This window comes from Halichoerus grypus, chromosome 14, assembly GCF_964656455.1.
Source record: "Halichoerus grypus chromosome 14, mHalGry1.hap1.1, whole genome shotgun sequence".
NCBI lineage: Eukaryota > Metazoa > Chordata > Mammalia > Carnivora > Phocidae > Halichoerus > Halichoerus grypus.
In genome coordinates, this window is record NC_135725.1 from 8272238 (window position 1) to 8293285 (window position 21048).

Genomic DNA, 21048 nt, shown 5'->3' on the forward strand with positions numbered 1-21048 from the left:
TCATGGATTGGAAAAATAAATATTGTTAAAATGTCTGTGCTACCTAGAGCAATCTATACATTCAGTGCAATCCCTATCAAACTACCATCAACTTTTTTTTTTTAAAGATTTTTATTTATTTATTTGAGAGAGAAAGAATGAGAGACAGAGAGCGTGAGAGGGAAGAGGATCAGAGGGAGAAGCAGACTCCCCGCTGAGCAGGGAGCCTGATGCGGGACTCGATCCTGGGACTCCAGGATCATGACCTGAGCCGAAGGCAGTTGCTTAACCAACTGAGCCACCCAGGCGCCCCCAAACTACCATCAACTTTTTTCACAGAGCTGGTACAAATAATCCTAAAATTTATATGGAACCAGGAAAGACCCCAAATAGCCAAAGGAATGTTGAAAAAGAAAACCAAAGCTGGTGGCATCACAATTCTGGACTTCGAACTCTGTTACAAAGCTGTGATTATCAAGACAGCATGGTACTGGCACAAAAACAGACCCATCAATCAATGGAACAGAATAGAGAGCCCAGAAATGGACCCTCAACTCTATGGTCAAGTCATTTTCGACAAAGCAAGAAAGAAGATCCAATGGAAAAAAGACAACAAATGGTGCTGGGAAAATTGGACAGCCACATGCAGAAGAATGAAACTGGACCATTTCCTTACACCATACACAAAAATAGACTCAAAATGCATGAAAGGCATAAATGTGAGACTGGAATCCATCAAAATCCTAAAGGAGAACACAGGCAGCACCTCTGTGACCTCGGCTGCAGCAGCTTCTTCCCAGAAACATCGCCAAAGGCAAGGGAAGCAAGGGCAGAAATGAACTATTGGGACTTTATCAAGATAAAAACTTTTGCACAGCAAAGGAAACAGTCAACAAAACCAAAAGACAACTGACAGAATGGGAGAAGATATTTGCAAATGCCTTATCAGATAAGGGGCTAGTATCCAAAATCTATAAAGAACTTATCAAACTCAACACCCAAAGAACAAATGATCCAATCAAGAAATGGGCAGAAGACATGAACAGACATTTCTGCGAAGAAGACATACAGAGGGCCAACGGACACATGAAAAAATGCTCCATATCATTTGGCATCAGGAAAATACAAATCAAAACCACAATGAGAAACCACCTCACACCAGTCAGAATGGCTAAAATTAACAAGTCAGGAAAGCACAGATGTTCACAAGGATGCAGAAAAAGGGGAATTCTCCTACACTGTTGGAATGGAAGCTGGTGCTGCCACTCTGGAAAACAGTATAGAGGTTCCTCAAAAGGTTGAAAATAGAGCTACTGTACGACCTAGTAATTGCACCATGAGGTATTTCCCCTAATGATACAAATGTAGTGATCCGAAGGGGCACCTGCACCCCAGTGTTTATAGCAGCAATGTCCACAATAGCCAAACTATGGAAAGAGCCCAGATGTCCATTGACAGATGAATGGATAAGGAAGATGTGGCATATATATACAACGAAATATTACTTAGCCATCAAAAAATGAAATCTTGCCATTTGCGATGACATGGATGGAGTAGAGGGTATTATGCTAAGCGAAATAAGTCAGTCTGAGAAAGATAGTTATGATTTCACTTATACGTGGAATTTAAGAAACAAAACAGAGGATCATAGATGAAGGGAGGGAAAAATAAAATAAGATGAAAAGAGAGAGGGAGACAAACCATAAGAGACTCTTAACTTTAGGAAACAAACTTAGGGTTGCTGGAGGGGAGGTGAGTGGGGGATGGGGTAACTGGGTGATAGACATTAAGGAGGGCACGTGATGTAATGAGCACTGGGTGTTATGTAAGACTGGTGAATCACTGAACTCTACCTCTGAAACTAATAATACACTATATGTTTATTAATTGAAATAAAAAAATACCATCACGTTGGGGATTGGAGTTTCAACATTTAAATTTTACGGGTATAGAGATATTCAGTCTATAGCAGCTTCCTTTGATCTTCATTATAATTTTGTGAGATAAATGCTAGCGTCATTGCCATTTTATTTTATTTTTTAAAGATTTTATTTTTTTATATGAGGGAGAGCGTGAGAGAGAGAGCATGAGCAGGGAGAGGGGCCGAGGGAGAGGGAGAAGCAGGCTCCCCACTGAGCAGGGAGCCTGATGCAGGGTTGGATCCCAGGACCTCATGACCTGAGCCAAAGGCAGATGCTTAACTGACTGAGCCACCCCGGCGCCCCTCATGGCCATTTTAGAGCTAAAAAAACTGAGGCCTAAGGATGCTGTTAATTTCCCTGCTTTAGTAAATGAAAAGGTCAATCTTACTTTAGAGTCCGCCACCTCCACAACCCCTGAGAGGTACTACTGAAATTGCCAAGGGAGAATTTTGTTTCTCTGGGCTAAAGGGTGGTGTGGAAACATTTGGTCACTTAAGATTCCCCATTCCCTGTGCATGAATGAGGCAGCCTGGCACATGGGTTACGGTGGAGCTCCAGAGCCGGAAAACCGCGTTTGAACTGCAGCCTGGCCATTCACCATGCACCTGCCATAGACCTTTATCCTGTTGGTCTTGAGCTCTTGGGCGAGTTGTCTACCGGCTCTGGGCTTTAATGTCCTCATCTGTTAGAGTAGTGACTAATTTTTGGAGTCCTTGCAAGGTCAAGATGACAAATTGCGTAGGGAGTGCTCAGTGACCCATGATAGGAACTCAGTACCTAGTAGCAAGTATGATGGTCGTCACTCATGGTGTTGGGGATGATGCTGTAGTTTCTACCTCTGCTATAATTTTCAGTCTTTCAAATCTTGATTTTTTTTTTTCATTCTGCCTCCTCCATGTAGTTTTAATGAAAATCTTTTCTTGGCCAGAGCACTGCTGGCTGAGAACTCCATTTGGAATCCATCCAGGAAACTGACCCTGCTGGAACCCACCCCATTCCCTTCCTCAGAGTTTCTGTTAATTGCCATCTGGCTATTTTTAGTTTCTTCAAGTGTGTGCTGGGTCCAAGCAGGGGAAGTCCATCCTGCTGAGGGTGTGGGGCTGTGTGAACCGTAGGGTTTTAATTTGGAAATGTTTTGACACTTCATTTGTCAGGGCACCGGTTGCTGGAAACAGGAGAATAAGCACGAGCCGGGAGCTTATTACTTTTTTTTTTTTAAATCAGCGTTTTCACAGAGGAGAGAATCCCCCATCGCAACAGCTGCTTCGTGCCTTCAAATATGCAGTTGGCTTAGGCAGAAGGGATTTGGGGATTTGAAGACTTAAAAAAAAAAAAAACCCATAAATAACAACAACAAACATGCAAAGCAACCTGCCCGGATTGTCAGCTGCTATTCAGATTTGCAGAGCCTGAGCTCCAGGCCCTTCCAGTGTGAGTTTTCTTCACTGTGAGCTTATCATCAGCTTGGTCAAAGGTCCTTGCGTCTGTCTCTCATCCTCCTCTAAAATTTTCCTCCCGCCTTGAAACACTGCACACCCTTGGTTAACCTGGCGCACTAATGAGGCCTGACCTTCATCATCAGTGAGAATAAAGGCTCCAGCACGGGCCCGCTCAGTAGTCCTGTCTGCGTGTGATGAAACAGCTCTTGCCTCCTTACTTTTTTTCCAAAAGCCTCTTTAATGAGGTATGAATCACATAAAAAAATTATGCATATTTAACATGTACAACTGGATGACTTTGGTGGTGTCGGTATACACCACAGTTTATGCCATAAACAAATCCAGAAGTTTCCTCCTACCATCTTTACTTACTGTTATTATTTTGTGATAAGAACACTTAAAAGTAAGATCTGTCCTCTTAGCAAATTCGTTAAGTATGTGATAAGATATTGTTAGCTGCAGACATTAGGCTGTGTGGTAGATGTCTAGGAATAAGAATTGAATTATTCATCCCGCATAACTGAAACTTCATACCCTTTGACTAATACTTTGCTGTTTCTCCTTCACCCCGGCCCCTGAAGCATTTACTCTCTGCTTCAACACATTGGACTATTTTTGATACTTGACATAATTGAAATCATGTAGTATTGGTCCTTCCATGTCTGGCTTATTTCATTTAGCGAATGCTCTCCAGATGTATCCATGGTGTTGCATATGGCAGGATCTCCTTTTTAAGGAAGAATAATATTCATTGTGTATAGATGCCACATTTAAAGAAATCCGTTCTTTAAATCCTCCACTTCCTGCCCCTGAGCATAGTCTTTGACCTGTTGACAGCAAAATCCTTGCTCAGTACTGCGTAGGGAGGTGGGAAGAAAGGAAATAACTCCGGATTCCTGCTAGATGTTTTGCACATCTCATCTCACTTAGTACTTGCGTGTTAGGGTTGTTAGCTGCCAACATCAGAAACCAGCTCTGCTGACTTAAGGAGAGAAAGAGAGAAAAGAATTGCCTTAAAAGGTACAGGATCATTGGACACTAGGTGTGGAGGCCACATGACCAAGAATCATTTCCAAAATCATGCTGCAGAATTGAACTCAAAGAGACAGAGGTGCAGCCAGAGATGGGCACTGCAGGGGCGCAGCCTTCACCCGGGGCTGCCCTTGAGTGCTGTCCTTAGAACGTCCCTCTGACGTGCTCGAATCTGGAGGCACCTGAACGGATTCTGTGGCATCCCCGAATCTTCACGTTCTGAGCTTCGTGTGCAAAGCACGTCGTCTTGGCAGAACATCAGTCATGCCTGTGATTTAGCTTCAAGCGTGCTGGAAAAGAGTATTGGACACCTCCCGCTTCCCTACTGGGAAGTTGGTGCTGCCTCAGAAGTGGGGCGCTGTCCAAACCCAGGAAGGGGTTCAGATGCTGAGAGGCACAAAAGAATGGCAAGTACCCCGTACCATAGAGCAAACAAATACGATACAGCTTGTTAGTCTAATAGTATGGATGAAGGGACCCGAGATACATATATTTGAGTAACTGGCTTTAGGGTGCACAGCTACTAAGTGGTAGTTACATGCAAACTCAGGTCTATGTATCTGTGTCTATACATCTTTAGAGAGACCTGAGTAATGCATTTTTTTTTCCTATGGCTTGGACTTTGGAGGCTGTTTTAGTTTCCTAGGGCTGCCATGGCAAATTATCGTAAACTAGGTAGCTTAGAACAACAGAAGTTTATTCTCCTACTGTCCTGGAGGCCAGAAGTTCAAAATTAAGGTGTTGGCAGGGCCATGCTCCTTCTTAAGGCTCTGGGGGAGGATCCTTCCTTGCCTCTTCTTAGCTTCTTGTGGTTGCTGGCAATCCTTGGTGCTCCTTGACGTGCAGATGCATCATTCCAATCTCTGTTGTCATGTGGCATTTCTCCCCATGCATCTGTGTCTCTGTGTGTAAGTTTCTCTCTTCCTGTAATGACATCTGTCATATTGGATTTAGGGCCCTCCATAATCCAATATGTTGTTATCTTAATATATCTATAAAAACCCTATTTCCAAACAAGGTCACATTCACAGGTTCTAGGTGGACATGAATTCTGGGAGACACTTTTCAACCCAGTATAAAGGCCAAGGTTCATGTTGGGTCATATATCACAAGAACTTCTCCCAGGGATTAATTTTGTGAGGTAGAGGTGAACAGAAAGACATAGAAATGGGCCTCAGTCTTAACTGATTTCTTTGGCCCCTGAAGCCTTAAGGGAGCCTCTGTGTAGATTTCCTGAATGTGAGCATGAAGGCAGATGGTGTGTCTGTGCCCGGATTCTCCCGAGCTTCAATAGAGTCTGCTCCTGAAGGAGTACGGGAGAAAGATACCAGAGTCAGCAGAGGAAAATGCTTTCATTTGGTATGAAAGCAAAGTGCAGCTTTCAGGGAGAGCCAAAAAGACTGAATAAATAATGGTCTCAGACTGTTTGACTGTTTTTTAGGGCATTTGGGAATGAGAGAGCTGGGGGCTTTAATGCAATAGACAGACTTCTGGCCAAGGTATGTGTGCTTAAAGCCTATCTCTGCATCTTTCAAGATGGTGACATGTGCCCTTAATTTTTTTGAGGTTAATTTTAAATTGGGGTAAGAACACTTATATAGTGGCTGTAAGAATTTCGCGAGCTACATAGGGCAGCTACATAGTCTCAGCACAGCATCAGAATGCTGCGGACGGGCCTCACTGGGGTATCTGAATCCGAGATCATCGATCAAGGATATGACTTACCCAGACTTGTTAGGGTGACTGGGTTCTGTTACTGTAACAGTCAACCCCCAAACCTCGTAAACGACCAGAGCTTTATGTCTCATTTAATCCATTAGGGGTCAGCTGAGGGCTGTGCTTTGTCTCATTCACACCCTGGGACCCAGACTGAAGGAGCAGCGTCTACATGCAACATGCAGAGAAGAGAGAGTGGCAGACCACACCCCTGGTTCTTAAACCTTCTGCCTGAAAGTGACCTGTGGTGTTTCTGACCACATTACATGGGCCAAAGCAAGTCATGTGGTCACTCCTAATTTTAAAGGGCAAGGGAGCGAGATTCTACCATGTGCACATAAGGAGAACCAGGAATAGTTGGTAAATGGCACTAATGACCATCATACCAGATGCCACTTTTGCAAAATCATTAAAGAAGGGACAGATTGCTAAGGTGAGATTGTCAGTGCATCAGCTGTGCATGTGAGGGAACTAGGGAAGAAAAAGAGGGGTTTGAAGGATTAATATTTCACTACTGTGGTTTTATTGGTTATCTTACTATTAATTTCGGCCTGATGGATCGCCTGCTCACTGGATGCAAGCCAGTTTAGAAAGTTCCTAGGGTTGAATTTCTAAGCCTTCATGTTCCCTCTAGGGCAGTGCCATGAAGGACCAATCTGGAGCAGCTACTGACTTTGCTAAAGAATTAGATAGAACACTCTATGCAACAATAATTTCTAAAGTAGGTGACTTGGTTTTAATATCTGCTTTCCAGGATAAGAATGTAAGTAGACAAGATAAAAATCAATAAGAAGCAGTTACAAAGGACCCAACAATCTATTAATAAGCAGTTGTAAGTACTGTACTAGAACCTGATCTTTTCTAGCACTAGACCAGGAATTGGGCTCCGATGAACTTAGAACTTGGGCTCTGCTTTTCACTTAATTTCCTAAATCTGAGCTATTGACAGCCACTCAGATTCAGTGGTGGTTTGGGTTTAGAATGGAATTGCCAGTAAATGTTGAATTTCATATAACTTCCATAATTTTCTTAGCCTCAGTTCCCTAAATCACAGATGCTAGGGCAGAGGCTTAGGCGCTAGTACTTTATTAGGGAGGGCAATCTCAGGAAAGCACAAGTAACGGGGAGTGAGGCCAGGAAGAAAGGAGAGAGAGAAAGAGAGAATAAGAGAGCATATTACTGAGCTCACCACAGCTCTATGAAAAACTGATTGCTTGGTGTCTTTCAAAGAGGCGTGTGAAGCCACTTTATCTCCAAGTAGTTCATCTAAGGGGAGGAGAGGAGAATGATTTGTCCATTGGCCGCCATCTTGCATTGGTCAAAGTTTGCCTCCAGGGGGTGTCAGCTCCCTTGCACTTAAGGGCACACATGCATGAGGGCTGAGCAGGTGCTGTAGTGCTTGCCTCCCGCCTCACACACAACAGGGGAACTAGGCAGGAGGCAAGGAACAGAATGCATGGGGCATGAGTGGGGAGAGCGGTTTTGTCCCGCCCCTGACCAGTCTGAGGAATGAAAGGAGCCCCCGCAGCAGACTCCTTAGGCAGCAGGGGCTGCAGCAGCAGGAGCAATGAAACTCAGGTCCTGGTTTTGAAGATCAGCACACCCGCCTTCTAGGGCCACTCCAGCCAAACAGCGAGGCAAATGTTCCATCCTGGCATGACGCAGAACCCGAATGGATTATAAACACCACCCCAGCCAGGGACCTGGGAGTCAGTCTAGACCTTTTCTTTTCCTCTCCAGTCTCCAAATCCTTTAGCTTCTATTAACTTAGCATTTTTGCAACTCTTCCATTCCCCTCTGTCCCCCAGCTCATTCTCAGTTTTCCTTCTTAGTGTACCTTTCCTGGAATGTTGCCAGTCTTCCAGTTAGTTTCCCTACTTGGACCAGAGTGAAACTATCTTTGGCTTTACACAGGAGAAGCTCCCCACTCAAGTTGGCTAGAACAGTTGAAGGTGGTATGACTCCAAGGTGTTTTAACCCAGTTACTCTGAACATCACACCCTAGTTTAACCATGTCCAAAAAGGAAGAGGCATCTTTTCTGTGTGTCTGTCTTAGGGGGGAGAAACTACTTCCCAAAAGCCCCCAGCAGACGTCCCCTCAGGTCTCATTAATAACATTATATCACACACCCAAGCCTCAAGCCATCGTTGGCAAGAGGAAGGGAACTAGCTAAGTTTGTGCTAGATGGTTCAGGATCCCTCCCTGAGACTGGGGGATGGTAAACCACATGCAGGAGAATAAATACTCACTAATACTGAGGTCCTGAGAGGAAGGAAAAAGGGACTGATATTGGTTAGGAACCACCTGGATTTGCTCTGCTTCCTCCGAGCTCTGCTTACTCCGAGTTTGTGCCCTCCAACCCATGCCACCAGTGTGATGCTATTAAAATGCAACAGTGACCTGAAACTAAGATAACATTGTATGTTAGCTATATGTAAATTAAAAATTTTTAAATAAAAAATAAAATATTTAAAAAATGCAACAGTGAAAGAATTCTCCTGTTGAAACATTTTATGATCCTTCTTTGCTTAAGATTCCAGTCCAAGCTCTTGGTCTTGTATGTAAGACTGTCATGATCAAGTATCTGCCAGTTTCTCCAGCTTCTGGTCGTGCCATGTTCATATTTCACGTGTCAGCCTACTTCTACCTCTAGCATACAGATCGTGCTCCTGAGGAAATTTACTGTCTCCTAAATGTGACTGGCTCTGTTATTCACAGGTGCTCCAGCCACTCCCTCAATGCCAAGAGCACAACATTGACTCAACTTTCAATTTTCATTGCTCTGTTTACCTCACTGAAGTCTTTCCAGACTCCTTGATGGAATATTCTTCCTTCATATTCTTGCTGTGCCCTTTATATCCTTCGATCATTGCCACTGTAACATATTGTCATGCTTCTTTCTTAGACATCTCTTTCTCTGTATTCATCTCTGCATTCCCAGTCCCTAGTAGTGCTTGGCAGTGGGTAACCTGAGGCATTTAATAGATGTCCAATGGAGTGTCTAAAGCTTTAGAGCTAGGTGCACTCGTCCAAGACCATTGGCAGCATATGAAGGGGGTTAATCATCAGAAGATAAACTAAGAGTGATCAACATACTCTGTGTTTTCCATAATCATGGGAGAACTGGGGGAAAGGTGGTTAAAAGATTGGTGATGGGTTTATCTATCCTCTTCCAGAAGACCAGGCAGGATGAAGCAAGGTTTCCTAAGCACTAATTATGCATTATTTAAATACAGACAGCTCTTTGGTTGAAACCAAGTTTCACTGCACAGCAGATGTAGAATCCTGTCTTCTGAGGAGCTATCATGTCAGGATTCTTACGCCGTAACGAAAGCGCTAATTATCTGTACAAGATTTAAGTCTTCTTTAGGGATGTCTTCTGCAGGCCTTGAGATTATTTGGAATTTTTCTTCTCTGACCACAAAAGGCCGTGCAATTCCTTCATTCTGTTACCACCTAGAAGCTTTTTAGTCCATCTGTCAGTCAAGAGTTGGGACAGTGGCAGAGTCAGGTGCAGTCCATGGAGGAAGGCAGTCCATGGCAGGTAATGGTGGTAGTGTGCACAGTGCTGCAGGAGCGTGGGGCGTGTGTCACTGTGGGTGGTTTGGTGGGGGTGTCTGCAGTTTTAGTAAGAGGATGGCCGGAAGAAGCACTGCTGGCCATGGAAGTGGACAGGTGGGTTGGGCACAGAATTTAGGCATACAGGGCAAAGAAAAATTGCAGTTGGGGGATTGTAATTCAGATCAGCAATTGATATGCTCAAGCAAAGAAAGAAAGAATGCATAAATAATAAATAATAACTGGCATAACTCAAGGAATGGATTGTGGGATGATCGGGACCTCACTCTTGGAAGGCAATTACAAAAATCCAGGGGCAAAAAGAAGGCTACATGTGGCCAGTATTACTGTAGCCTGAACAGTACAAGGAATAACGTAGCTGGAAGATGAAAGGAGTGGTTAAGAGAGCAGGGTTTGAATTAGGTGTGTTGTTTTTTTTTAATTTCATCTCTGCCATTTATTAAGTACACAGCTTGAACTTCATCAGATTCTCAGCCTCTACAACGTGGAGAAAATAATAGTGCTCTGATTATAGAGCTGTCCTTGCAAGTAAATAAGGTGATGCCTACACAGGCCTAACAACATAATAAGTATAAAACAAATGGTACATATTTACTTTATTTTTACTCCATTTTTCAAGAATAATTTTATTTCACACTTCCATAAAGACCCAGATATTCCTCATTAGTTCTAATCTAGTAAATCCAGATAAAGAGCTTTGAACCCACTTGGAGCTTTTTTAGCCCTGTCCAAACATTTTGCAGGATTTCTTTGCCCAGGAAAACCACTAAAGCATGTAATTAAAGTCATCTGTATAAGCAAAAGGATGACCCTATCTTTTTAATATTTTTCAAACTTACTTTATTTACAAATAAATTCTCAGAATTTTTGGCCACTATTACATGGACCAATTGTTGACTTTTCCCTATTTGTTCTGGCAGGATTTCACACCATTTTCTTATGCTCCCCATATAAGCCCCAAATTAGCCGTGTCTTCAGTTACGGCCTGTGTATCCACGGGCAGCTGAGGATGTATTCTGTCTCCAGAGGAGCATTGTATACAAGAGCCAGCTGGATCATAGTGTAATGATAATATGGCAATATAAAAAGTATCATCCTTTGAAGGATGCTTAGGATCGCTAGATTGGAGAGGATGTGTTATGCTGGTAGAAGGTGCTTTTTTAGGAGGTAATATTTTCTGGGTGATGGATTGGTTCCCAATTTGTGGTGGTGAGACACATTTTTATGTATTTAGTTTGTTCAACAGAGATTTAGTGAGTGTCTCTACTATGTGCCAGACCCTGTGCTATTATCAGGGATTCAGTGGTGGGTGAGAAGCAGATGGAAGTCTCTCCCTTAATCAACCTTACAGTCCAGGGGAGCAGACATTAATCAAATAATCATTCATTGGATAGAAAACTATAACTGTGATGAGTGTTATAAAGGAAGGGCATGAGGAGGTGATGATAAGAAAGCATACAACAGGAGGACTTTACTTCGCTTGGGAGGGGAGCAAAGAGTAGGGATGTCTTCTCTCATGGAGAGCCATTTGGAATCTGAAGGATGAGTTGGTGTATCAGCCAAGGACTGTGCCAGAGAGAGATGGCACAGCCGACACAGTGCTTAGGAGAGTTAAATAACGGGACTGTACACCAAGATATGGGCATAGTTAAGGGAACCAGCATAGGGAAGTGAAGCAGCCTGGCACTAGCAAGAGTGGAGACTGGACAGGATGGTCATAGCTGTAAAGATGGAAGCCCAGTAGGAACTGTGGCTTTGGGTAGCGAGGACATCCAATCCATGGAGACCCAGGAAGGAGGAAACCAGGAGAATAAGTCATCTGACCTCACTGTCCTCACTTTGACTTCCTGTTGTCCTTTCTCTTGACTGCTGCCACCTGGAGTCCAATGGCAAGGAAGCCATTGGTGCAGTCCACATAGGTTAGCCTCCTGACAAAGAGCAGGTGGAGGATAGTGGAGCACAGATCTAGAGACGCAAATAGAAAAGATCCAGCACAATTAGCACTGAGTAGGTTAAAAAAAAAAAATTTGCCATAGACTGGTATCATAGAGTGTGCAGCGGGGAGCACCCCACACAAAGGGAGCAGCATATACTAAGGCCCCGGGGCAGAAAGGAACATGGAACCTTCCAAGAAGCCTGCCTCAGATGGTCACAAGAGTGACCCAAGGGACATGTTGGGATCAAAGTCAAGGAGGAAGGACAGAGATCATGAAGAGAAACAGTATAAATGTCAGGTCTGTGAGGTGGCTTGGAGGCCAAGAAATAAGAAATAGGCCAGGAAGCAGAAGGTAAGGTTGGGGGAAACAGTTCAGGATATAAGTCTTTAATAAGGCAAGGGCATCCTGGGCTTAGCCTCTTTGGTTGCTAGCTTTGCATGCAAGGACACTCCCAGAGTTCAAATGGCTGGAAAAAGTCGTAAGCCTTTTCCAGAGATAGTTCAAGACAAAGTTGGAATGAGGAGACTGCCCTATTAAGTCATTGCGTTCAGCCATTTAGTTAACAAATATTTATTAATGGTTTTTGTTTTCCTGTTGTACTAGGGGCTGAAAGATAAATGATGTGATTTTTGTCTCTGGGGAGCTCATGGGCTCAGCAGGGAAGGCAAACACATGAAGAAGTACTTGCAGTATCCTGTAGTAAGCTCTCCTGGAGAGCCATGTACCAGGCACACAGAGCCCAGCCTAGACTGACTGTGTGGGGAGGTGAGAGAAAGCATCCCAAAGATGTGATCTCTGGGCTTGGTCTTCACTTCCCCAGGTAGAAAAATGAGATGAGGGATTTCACCCAGCTGTAAGCCACCTGCTAAAGCAAACTGTCTCTAAATCTCAGTGGTTTAACGTAATGAAATCTTTCTTTCTCCTGCCATGCCCAGTGTGTTCTGAGTGGCTCTTCCCAAAGGGGTGACCCAGGGGTTTGGGCTCCTTTTAGCTCCAGGAGCTGGTTTCCAGTGCCGCTTCATAAGGAGCAGAGAGCGTGGGGAAGGCACAGTGTACCTTCGGCCACCCTCCCCCAGAAGGGACCCTGATTATTCCCCTCACACTCCATTGGGCCGAAGTGGTCCTATGGCCACACAGAGCTGTGGACTCTGAGAGAGCATGAACCTCTGGGGGACTGTCAGCTGCCTCTGTGGCAGAGGATGGCACACGAGTGAGCCTAGAATCAGGGAAAGGCATGCAGTTGCTGAGCCTGGGAGGGGTGGGGAGGACAAGAGGAGAATTAGAGAAAAAGAGGCCAGGAAAGTCACTCAGGGCTGGATTTCTGAGGCCCAAGGACAACACTCCAAGGAGACGGGGACCTTCCCCTTAGCTGCATAGCACCATTGGTGGTGTCTGCTTAGGGTGTGATGTGATCAGATTTTCATCTCTACACGGTACACCCTTTCCTCTCATCTTTTGATACACAGAAGAAGGCCACAGTGGTGTGGAGGCCAAGCACTGTCTGGCCCTGCTACTTACCGGCCATGTTACCTTGAGCTGGAAGCGGTGTCTCCAAGCCTCAGTTACCTTATCAATAAAACGGGGATAAACTATGTACTTCCCATCCCAAGGAGGCTTGATGATCAAATAGTGTCGGGAGAACGTCCTTTAGAAACCCTATCTGTGTTAGCGTCCTCTCTTCTCCCAGATTTGGAAACCCCAGCTGGAAAGGATAGTATATTTCCATTAGAGCCTAAATATTTGCTTCAGCCTTTTTTTTTTTTTTTCCACCAGAGAATTTATTCTAAGCCCGCCAAAGCTTTTTTTCCAATGTTGCGTGGCTTACATAGACAAGGCAAAATGTTCCTTTCACTCCCCACCATCTCCTATCAGCCCCAGACTGAAAATCGCTTTATTAATTTTTTAAATACACAAGTGGAAAGCAGATGACATTATCTGTTTTTCCAAGGCCTACGCTCTGTTTTGAAATAACCAAATGAATAAGGTTATTTTGGCCTGAAATTAGCTATTGAAATAAGGTATTTGGAAAATTGCCTTAGTTTGTAATTTTTCTTCTCTTCTCTAGGTATGGTCTGGGTCTGTTAGAGCATCTTCTACCAAATGGACTGATTTGGCAGAGGTTGAACCACATACATCAGGCTCCCTCCCATCTCTGACCTTTTTCTCTTTCTCCCCATCACCTCTCTCCTCTCTCTCCTAGTGGCAAACATTGCTTTGGTTTTAATCTGCAGGGTCAAGGAACTGAAAAACACTGTTCTAAGATGTGCTTCAAGCACCCTAATAAAAGAGAAAAAGAACACCATTCACTCATTTCTAGGGCACCTGTCGCCAGCCAGAGCAAGCAGGTGCAATTTCCATTGTTTCCTAATTTTGCATCCATATTTTGGACTGAACATGGAATCTAAAGTTTTATATTTTTATTGAATAAGACTCCAAAAAGGTTCTTTTGGATCTGGTGTATCTTTTTTGGGGGGCGGGGGGCTGTGGATTGTACCGTCTACCTTAATGGCCTTCCGTCCCTAAACCATGGTCGTAGGTGTTCTTGGAATGGAGCGGGACCCATGTGAAGATGTATTTCCAAGGGAGGATGAGGGGAAGGGAATGTTGGTATTTCTAAAGGTATAGACAGCCTGACAGCAAATTCCAGAGCCTGGGTGACATTTTAAATTGGTAATGCTCCTAATTACCAAAACCCTAGGAAACCATATGGAATACAGCCGCAGTTCTAGCATTAACGTAAGTGAGCACTGTGAACCCGTCACTAACAGCATGCTCTCTTAGGAGTCACGGCACAGTATCTGGTCAGCACAGTGTGGTACTGCGGTTAAAACCCACAGACACGCACGCACACACCGTCTTGATATTTCCTTTTTTTTTTTTGGAAAAATTTTCCTGCTATCAAGTAAAAAAAGAATCTTTTCTAAATTTCCTACAAAAAGTAATACTAAGTAATACTTTGTTTCCTTGTCGAACATCGCCTATTGGTATCGTTGTATTAAAATGTCAGATTTATATCGGGTGCCTGGGTGGCTCAGATGGTTAAGCGTCTACCTTCGGCTCAGGTCATGATCTCAGGGTCCTGGGATCGAGTCCCGCATCGGGCTCCCTGCTCCTTGGGAGCCTGCTTCTCCCTCTGCCTCTCTCTCTCTCTGTCTCTCATGAATAAATAAATAAATAAAATCTTTAAAAAAAAAAATGTCAGATTTATAAAGATGAATTTAAGTAAACAGTGTATGGTTTCATGGAACATGAGCTTGGGTGAAGGCAGAAATACCCAGAGTCAAGTCCTAACTCCCCTATCTGCTGCTAAGTGAAGTTGGGCTGGTTGGTCAATCTGCACTTCAATTTGGTCATCTCTGAAGTAGACAAAATAATGCTATTTACTCAAATGTTTATTGTAAGCATTTGGAGCCAATCAAAATGTCTTGCTCAAAGCTAGTGCTGAAAGATGCTAAGAGTCAAAGTCATTGATGTGGCAGGAACCCCGTAGCCTGAAATTTCAGTGATCAGATTGAGATTTGGGCCTTGGCTTCGGCAGTGTTTGGGGAGGGGACCCAATACATGCCATCCACTGCTTGCTCTTAGCGTTTTGGCCCAAGTCTTGGGCCCTTGTGCTTGTGAGTGCATAAGTGAATGGTGATTTTCTTGATTTAGGTCCCAGGTCTGAACACAGAGAAAAGAAGAAAAGTGTCTGTAGATTCCATGTGTCCACTGTCTTAATACCCTCCTACCTTCCACTTATAAACCTCCCCAACTTTGTGGAGGGGCCTGGATGAAAAACAAGCACATATCTCACTTTTGGATTTTTAAAGGCTTTATCTTCAGTTATTTCTGAATAAATAAAAAATACATTTATTTATATAAAATTATATATATAAAACATACAAAACATATAAAAACTGGTGACAGTTTTCATTTTGTTCATGCTAACAGATTTGATAAGCAAGCTCATTCATGACACTTTACTTTTCTTGGCCCTAAACATCCTAAAAGCAATCCATGCTACAAAGAAACTATAATAATAAGAGCAATGATTTGAAAAACACCAATTAGGTGCCAAGTGATTTGTATACATTTTATGTTCATTAATCCCTATAGCAAACCTTAAAAAGTGGATATTATTAACCCGATTAAACATCTGAGAAAAAGGAGTCTCACAGAGATTCATAACTTGGCCAAGGTAAGACCACTTACAAATAGCAAAGCTCGTACTTTAAGTCTGATGGCAAGGCTCAAAGTTGGCATGGGGCCAGGATACCTGCGCGTGTTCTCACCTCTTTGTTGGCTTTGCTCTCTCCTCCAGGTTGTTCTAGATGTTGGCTGCGGATCAGGGATACTGTCATTCTTTGCGGTACAGGCGGGAGCTAGGAGAGTGTATGCCGTTGAAGCCAGTTCAGTCGCACAATATGCTGAGGTAAGTGGTAGTATTTTTACAGCAGCTACTAAGTAGGTCTTCGGTAAACTTCAGGGGTCTGGGTGATAGGCTTTTCCAGGTAGGTCATTTAGAAGAATTTTTTTACCAGTCTGATTTTTTTTCCTGTTGGGATTTTACTGCTGCAAGAAGCCAGACTTCACTGTAGTCATTGATAGGAAAACAAGTTTTTAAAACATTTCATGATACTGAAAATAGAGCAAAACTTTCTTCATCCCCATCCACTGGGTGGCAGGTGGGCCTGGGGGAGATGAATGTTTTCTTATCTTTAATGACCTACCGAGGTGAGGAGTCGGACTTCCCTGGAGCTAGATTTATTTTGTTCTTAAGTGCTGTGTGGACAATAGCTGTACCACTCACTTTAAATTTTACTTTGGGCTTAAGGAGCTATTGCTACATGGTTGTATTTGGAACATAGATGTCTGTGTTCCAGGGAGCTTTTTCAGATTTCAGGCTCCGATTGGAGGATAGGGAGATGCTTTGTTTTAATATAGCGCTCTATTACCATTATGAAATGTATACAAATATTAGAGAATTAAGTCAAAGTCAAGAGTCAGGTAACAATCGCTTTCAGTAATACTTGGATATAATAATAACACAATCAAGCTGCAGAGAATGGATGTATGTGTGCACGTGCATGAACAGGGTAATGTGCTTGTCATTCACAGCTGGAGGAGGCCTGAGTTTTAATGAGGGATAGGATGACAGAGAGGGAAGCTTGGCCGTTCCTTCTGATGAACTTCGCATAATATTCTCCCAGCCCTGGACAACCAGTAGCTCAGGGTGATGGTTGGCTTTGGATTGAGTGAGCAAAGAGGGACCAGAGACAAGTAGACCAGTGTGGCATGTTTGGAAAGGAAGAGTGCAAGAGCCTAATGGCTGGCATGTTGTTATATGCTTTTTCCCTTCCAACAAATGTTGGATAAAATATTTTTGGTCATTTGCTACTCCACAAGTTCTTAAAAGTTTTTACTGAAAATTAGATACATGCAAAAGAATATTTGTAAAATGTGTAAGTGTAAAGGATCATGATACAATGAATGTGGGCCCTGTACCTCTCTTCAGAAATAGGCCATTAGCATTTCCATTAAAGGTCCATGTATCTTGTCCCGATTGCTTTTCCTTTCTGCTCTAAACAGAGGTAACCACTATCTTGAATTTTTGTTTGTCATTCCCTTGTTCTATAGTTTTACCACATGTATTTCTGTCCCTAAAAACAAATCCCTTATGAACTTTCCATAAATAGAATCATAATGTATGCAATCTTCTATAATTTGCTTTTTTCATCCCACATTATGTTCCTGATGATCATTTTGTGGATGCAAACAACTGTTGTTTCTTTATCTTCAGTGCTGGAGAGTGTTCCCTTGTATGAAATGCCTCAAGTTGTTTGCTCACTGTTCTGTTGGCAGACTTTGGATGGCCTCCATTATAAAAGTGTTGTTAGGAATATTCTTGCATAGCACTCCCCACTACATCTTTGCTAGAGTTCCTCAACATATACCCATCAGTAGAATTGTTGGGTCAGAGGACAGGCCTACCTTCAACTCTGCTCTGTAATGCTCACTTGTTTTCCAAAGTGGCTCTTCCAGTTTTCACTCTCTCCAGTAGTAACCAAGAATGCCATTGTTCTGCAATTCTGTCAGCACTTGATATTGTCAGGCTTTGGAATTTTTGCCCATCTGGTATTTATGACTTGATGTTTGCAGTTTTAATTTGCATTTTCCACTTAATAATGACTTTGAGCATCTTTGCAGTGTTTTGGCCATTCTCTTCTATGGAATACCTGTTCATTTTTTTTTTTTTGGACAATTTTTATTTTGAATTATTTTTCTAATTCTAATTCATTTGTAGGAATGATTTCTATATTCTGGGATATTAATCCTATTTGGTTCTATGTGTGGAAAATAACTTTTTACAGTTCATACCTCCCCTTTTCTTTTTCTTTATGGTCCTAGTAGACTTTAAGTATGGAATTCTAAAAAAGGAGAAGAGAATATAAGCTTATGAGGAGAGAACCCTATAGTTAAAGGTGCCTCCTCTTAGATTTTCATAGATCTTAAAATGCATTCCTAAGGATAAGGGGGTGAGCATAGAACTTTGTCTCAGGTGCTGCTCATTTCATCATACTTACATTCAATTGCATCCCACAATTCTGTTTAAGAGTAACAGTACTGATTAGGGTCTACACCTATCTTCAGAGAGGTTCTGTTCTGATAAGAGATTGATCCTGTTGTCTCTTGTATCAGACACCACCCCACAAAAAGAGTGGCATAAATAATTCGGGGATCTTCTTTTTCTCATACAGTTTTTTTTTGCATATATTTTAAGATGATTCGAGACATATCAGTTCTTTTTAAAACCTTGAAAACCTAATACCCATGGTTATAGTATTTTAAAGAAAAACAAGAAGAAATTAGCTAGAGACATCCTTGCATTTCCTAGCCATAATCCTGTCTCCAACCCCAGCATAAGCTCTCAGTAATCATCAGTACACCATGGGAGGAGCCATTCTAGAACCGTCTGTGTGACTGGTTTCCCCAAGAGAATCCTCATCCTGATTAGACATATCAGCAGGATTGTTGTCCTTCTCACAGAGTGGGGCTGCCCTTGTGGGCACTTTTACCTGGGGTGTGGCTGCTGTATAATTATAAGGGTCTCTAGCAAGAAGCTCATCCACAGGAGAAGAAAAGAGAAAGAATTTAAAATTTTAAAACTTTTTAAAGATTTTTTTTTTAATTTATTCATTCAAGACACAGAGATACAGGGAGAGAGAGAGAGAGCATGAGCAGGGGCAGAGGCAGAGGGAGGGGGAGAAGCAGGCTCCCCGCTGAGCTGGGAGCCTGATGCAGGGCTCGATCCCAGGACCCTGGCATCATGACCTGAGCTGAAGGCAGACGCTTAACCATCTGAGCCACCCACATGCCCCTAAAATTTTAAAACTTTTTAAACTATTTAAAACTTTTTATACAATTTGAAACTTGGAATAATTTCAAACTTATAGGTAAGTTGTAAAAATAAGAATATTTCAAAGGCTACCCAAATTCTGTTTACCTAGATTCAACAGTTGTTCACCGTTTTACCCCATGTGCTTTATCATTGACTCTTTTCTCTCATCCCCTCCACACGGATATGTATACACGTGTGTATAAATGTTTACATCTATGTGGGTAAGAGATAGAGATGGATGTACACATGCACTTTTTTTTCTTTTTTTTTAGAGAGGGAGCGCACACACAAGTAGGGGGTGGAGGGGCAGGGGGAGAGGGAGAGAGACAGAATCTTAATCAGGCTCTGCACGCATGGGGCTTGATCTCATGACCCTGAGATCATGACCTGAGCCAAAATCAAGTCGGTCACTTGAACCGACTGAGCCACCCAGGTGCCCATACATACACTTTTATCTCTGGGCCAGTGATATACATCATAGCTTTTTGTCCTTAAACATTTCAGTGTATATTTCCTAGGAATGATGCTATTCTCTTATGTAACCAAAGAAGAACTTAATTTAAAGGTGAAAATGACTTGTCCATTGAGTCTTTCGATGTTACGGATCAAAAGGTTTTGGACAGGCCCCAGCATGAGCCGAGAGACCGTCACTGTGGGTGTTGAGGCGAGGAGAGTCTATACTGAGCTGCCTCTTTGCTTGTATATCATTTCCAGTGAGACTTGATTTTTTTAAAGCTTTAAAACCATTGTTCAAATGAATCCCAAAAGCCATGGTTTTATGTTATCTTTGGTTTTGGCTTCTGTAGAGGATTTTTGTGTTTCTGTAATCTTCCTTTTCCGTGAATAGTTGGGGCAGGTTGGAAGCAGGGGTGGCTTTTCAAATGCTGTGGGGACTGCACAGAGTCCTTGAAATCCTTGATGGCAGGTCTCTTTGGCCCTCGAGACCTTCCCTGCATGTGGCCCTAAGGACAGGCTAGTTATAGTGCATTCAGGGCCAAGTATGATTAGAACCTTCTCAAAGGATGGATTTAATGCCAACCCGGTCCCTCCTGATGAAGACTCTGGCCTCCGCCGTGCCTCCACCTGCTGCCATGGGCATCATGAGACGCTCCTGTGGGCCAGGCCTTTTCACCCTGGTGCAGGGCGACCCATACCAGCTCTTGATTTCTGCTTCTTATACTGACACTCGTCTGCACAATTTGTGCGTGGCAAAATGCAAGTGTGAACAGCCCACAAAAGATTTTCCCTCTAAGAATAGGCTTTTATAGCAGCTCAGCACACAGCGCATGGTGCTCCTTTCGACCTTTTCATTATTTGGTAATTGAACCAGCAGACATTTAATTCTTTCCTCTGGAGTCTTCATTAAATTGCTCGGAAAAGATAAAGTTGCAACAAGAAAGAAAAATGAACAAATTTAACTACCATCGCCTGTGCCTGGATACTTCTTCTCATACCGGGCTTCTGGGCTTTAAGTAAACAGAATATTTTCAAATTGCAGTGAATTCAATTTCAGTTGTTTTCAGTGGCTCAAACTGATTTTGTAAGGGCTGACCCTCAGCCGACAGGATGATGTGAGTGACTCCTTGTCTGGAGGGCACGTACATGGAGTCATTTTTTGCAGGATGGTCATGAACTTGCCCAGGTGCAGCCATGTGCTCTCACCCTGGGCCCCATTTGACATTTCTGGGTCAGTAATAAGAGATCATCCTTTTCCACAGAACAGGGAAGGACTAAAGGTCTCCCATGGGTTTCCAGCCTGTCTACCTCAAAAGGGCAGCTCTGTCTTGCTCTCTTTTTCCTGTCTTACGTATGAAACATAGAGCTGAAGCTCTGGGATCCTACAGACCAAATGAAAAAGAAAAAGGCATTAATCAAATGCATACACATATATGATCCAGGGAAGGGGGTATTCCTTCATTTAAACTGTACACAAACACAGGTCATGTCTCTCCATCTAATTCCTCGGGGGGCCAGGAGAATAAAAGACTATGAGGGTAAGCATTCATGGATAGATTTATGTGTTATAAACAACTCGAACTTACAACAAAGCTCTCTGGCACCG

At 43.0% G+C, this 21048-nt stretch overlaps 1 protein-coding gene across 4 annotated transcripts in view; it reads left to right on the top strand.

Annotated features, from left to right (window-relative positions):
* Positions 1 to 21048, top strand: part of LOC118525368 (histone-arginine methyltransferase CARM1-like) — a 283358-nt gene that overhangs the window by 185143 nt on the left and 77167 nt on the right. For all 4 annotated transcript variants that reach the window (XM_036076085.2, XM_036076089.2, XM_036076086.2 and 1 more), the window contains one exon: positions 15909 to 16019. In XM_036076085.2, the coding sequence (XP_035931978.1) occupies positions 15909 to 16019 (111 nt within the window). The remainder of the gene's footprint in view (positions 1 to 15908; positions 16020 to 21048) is intronic.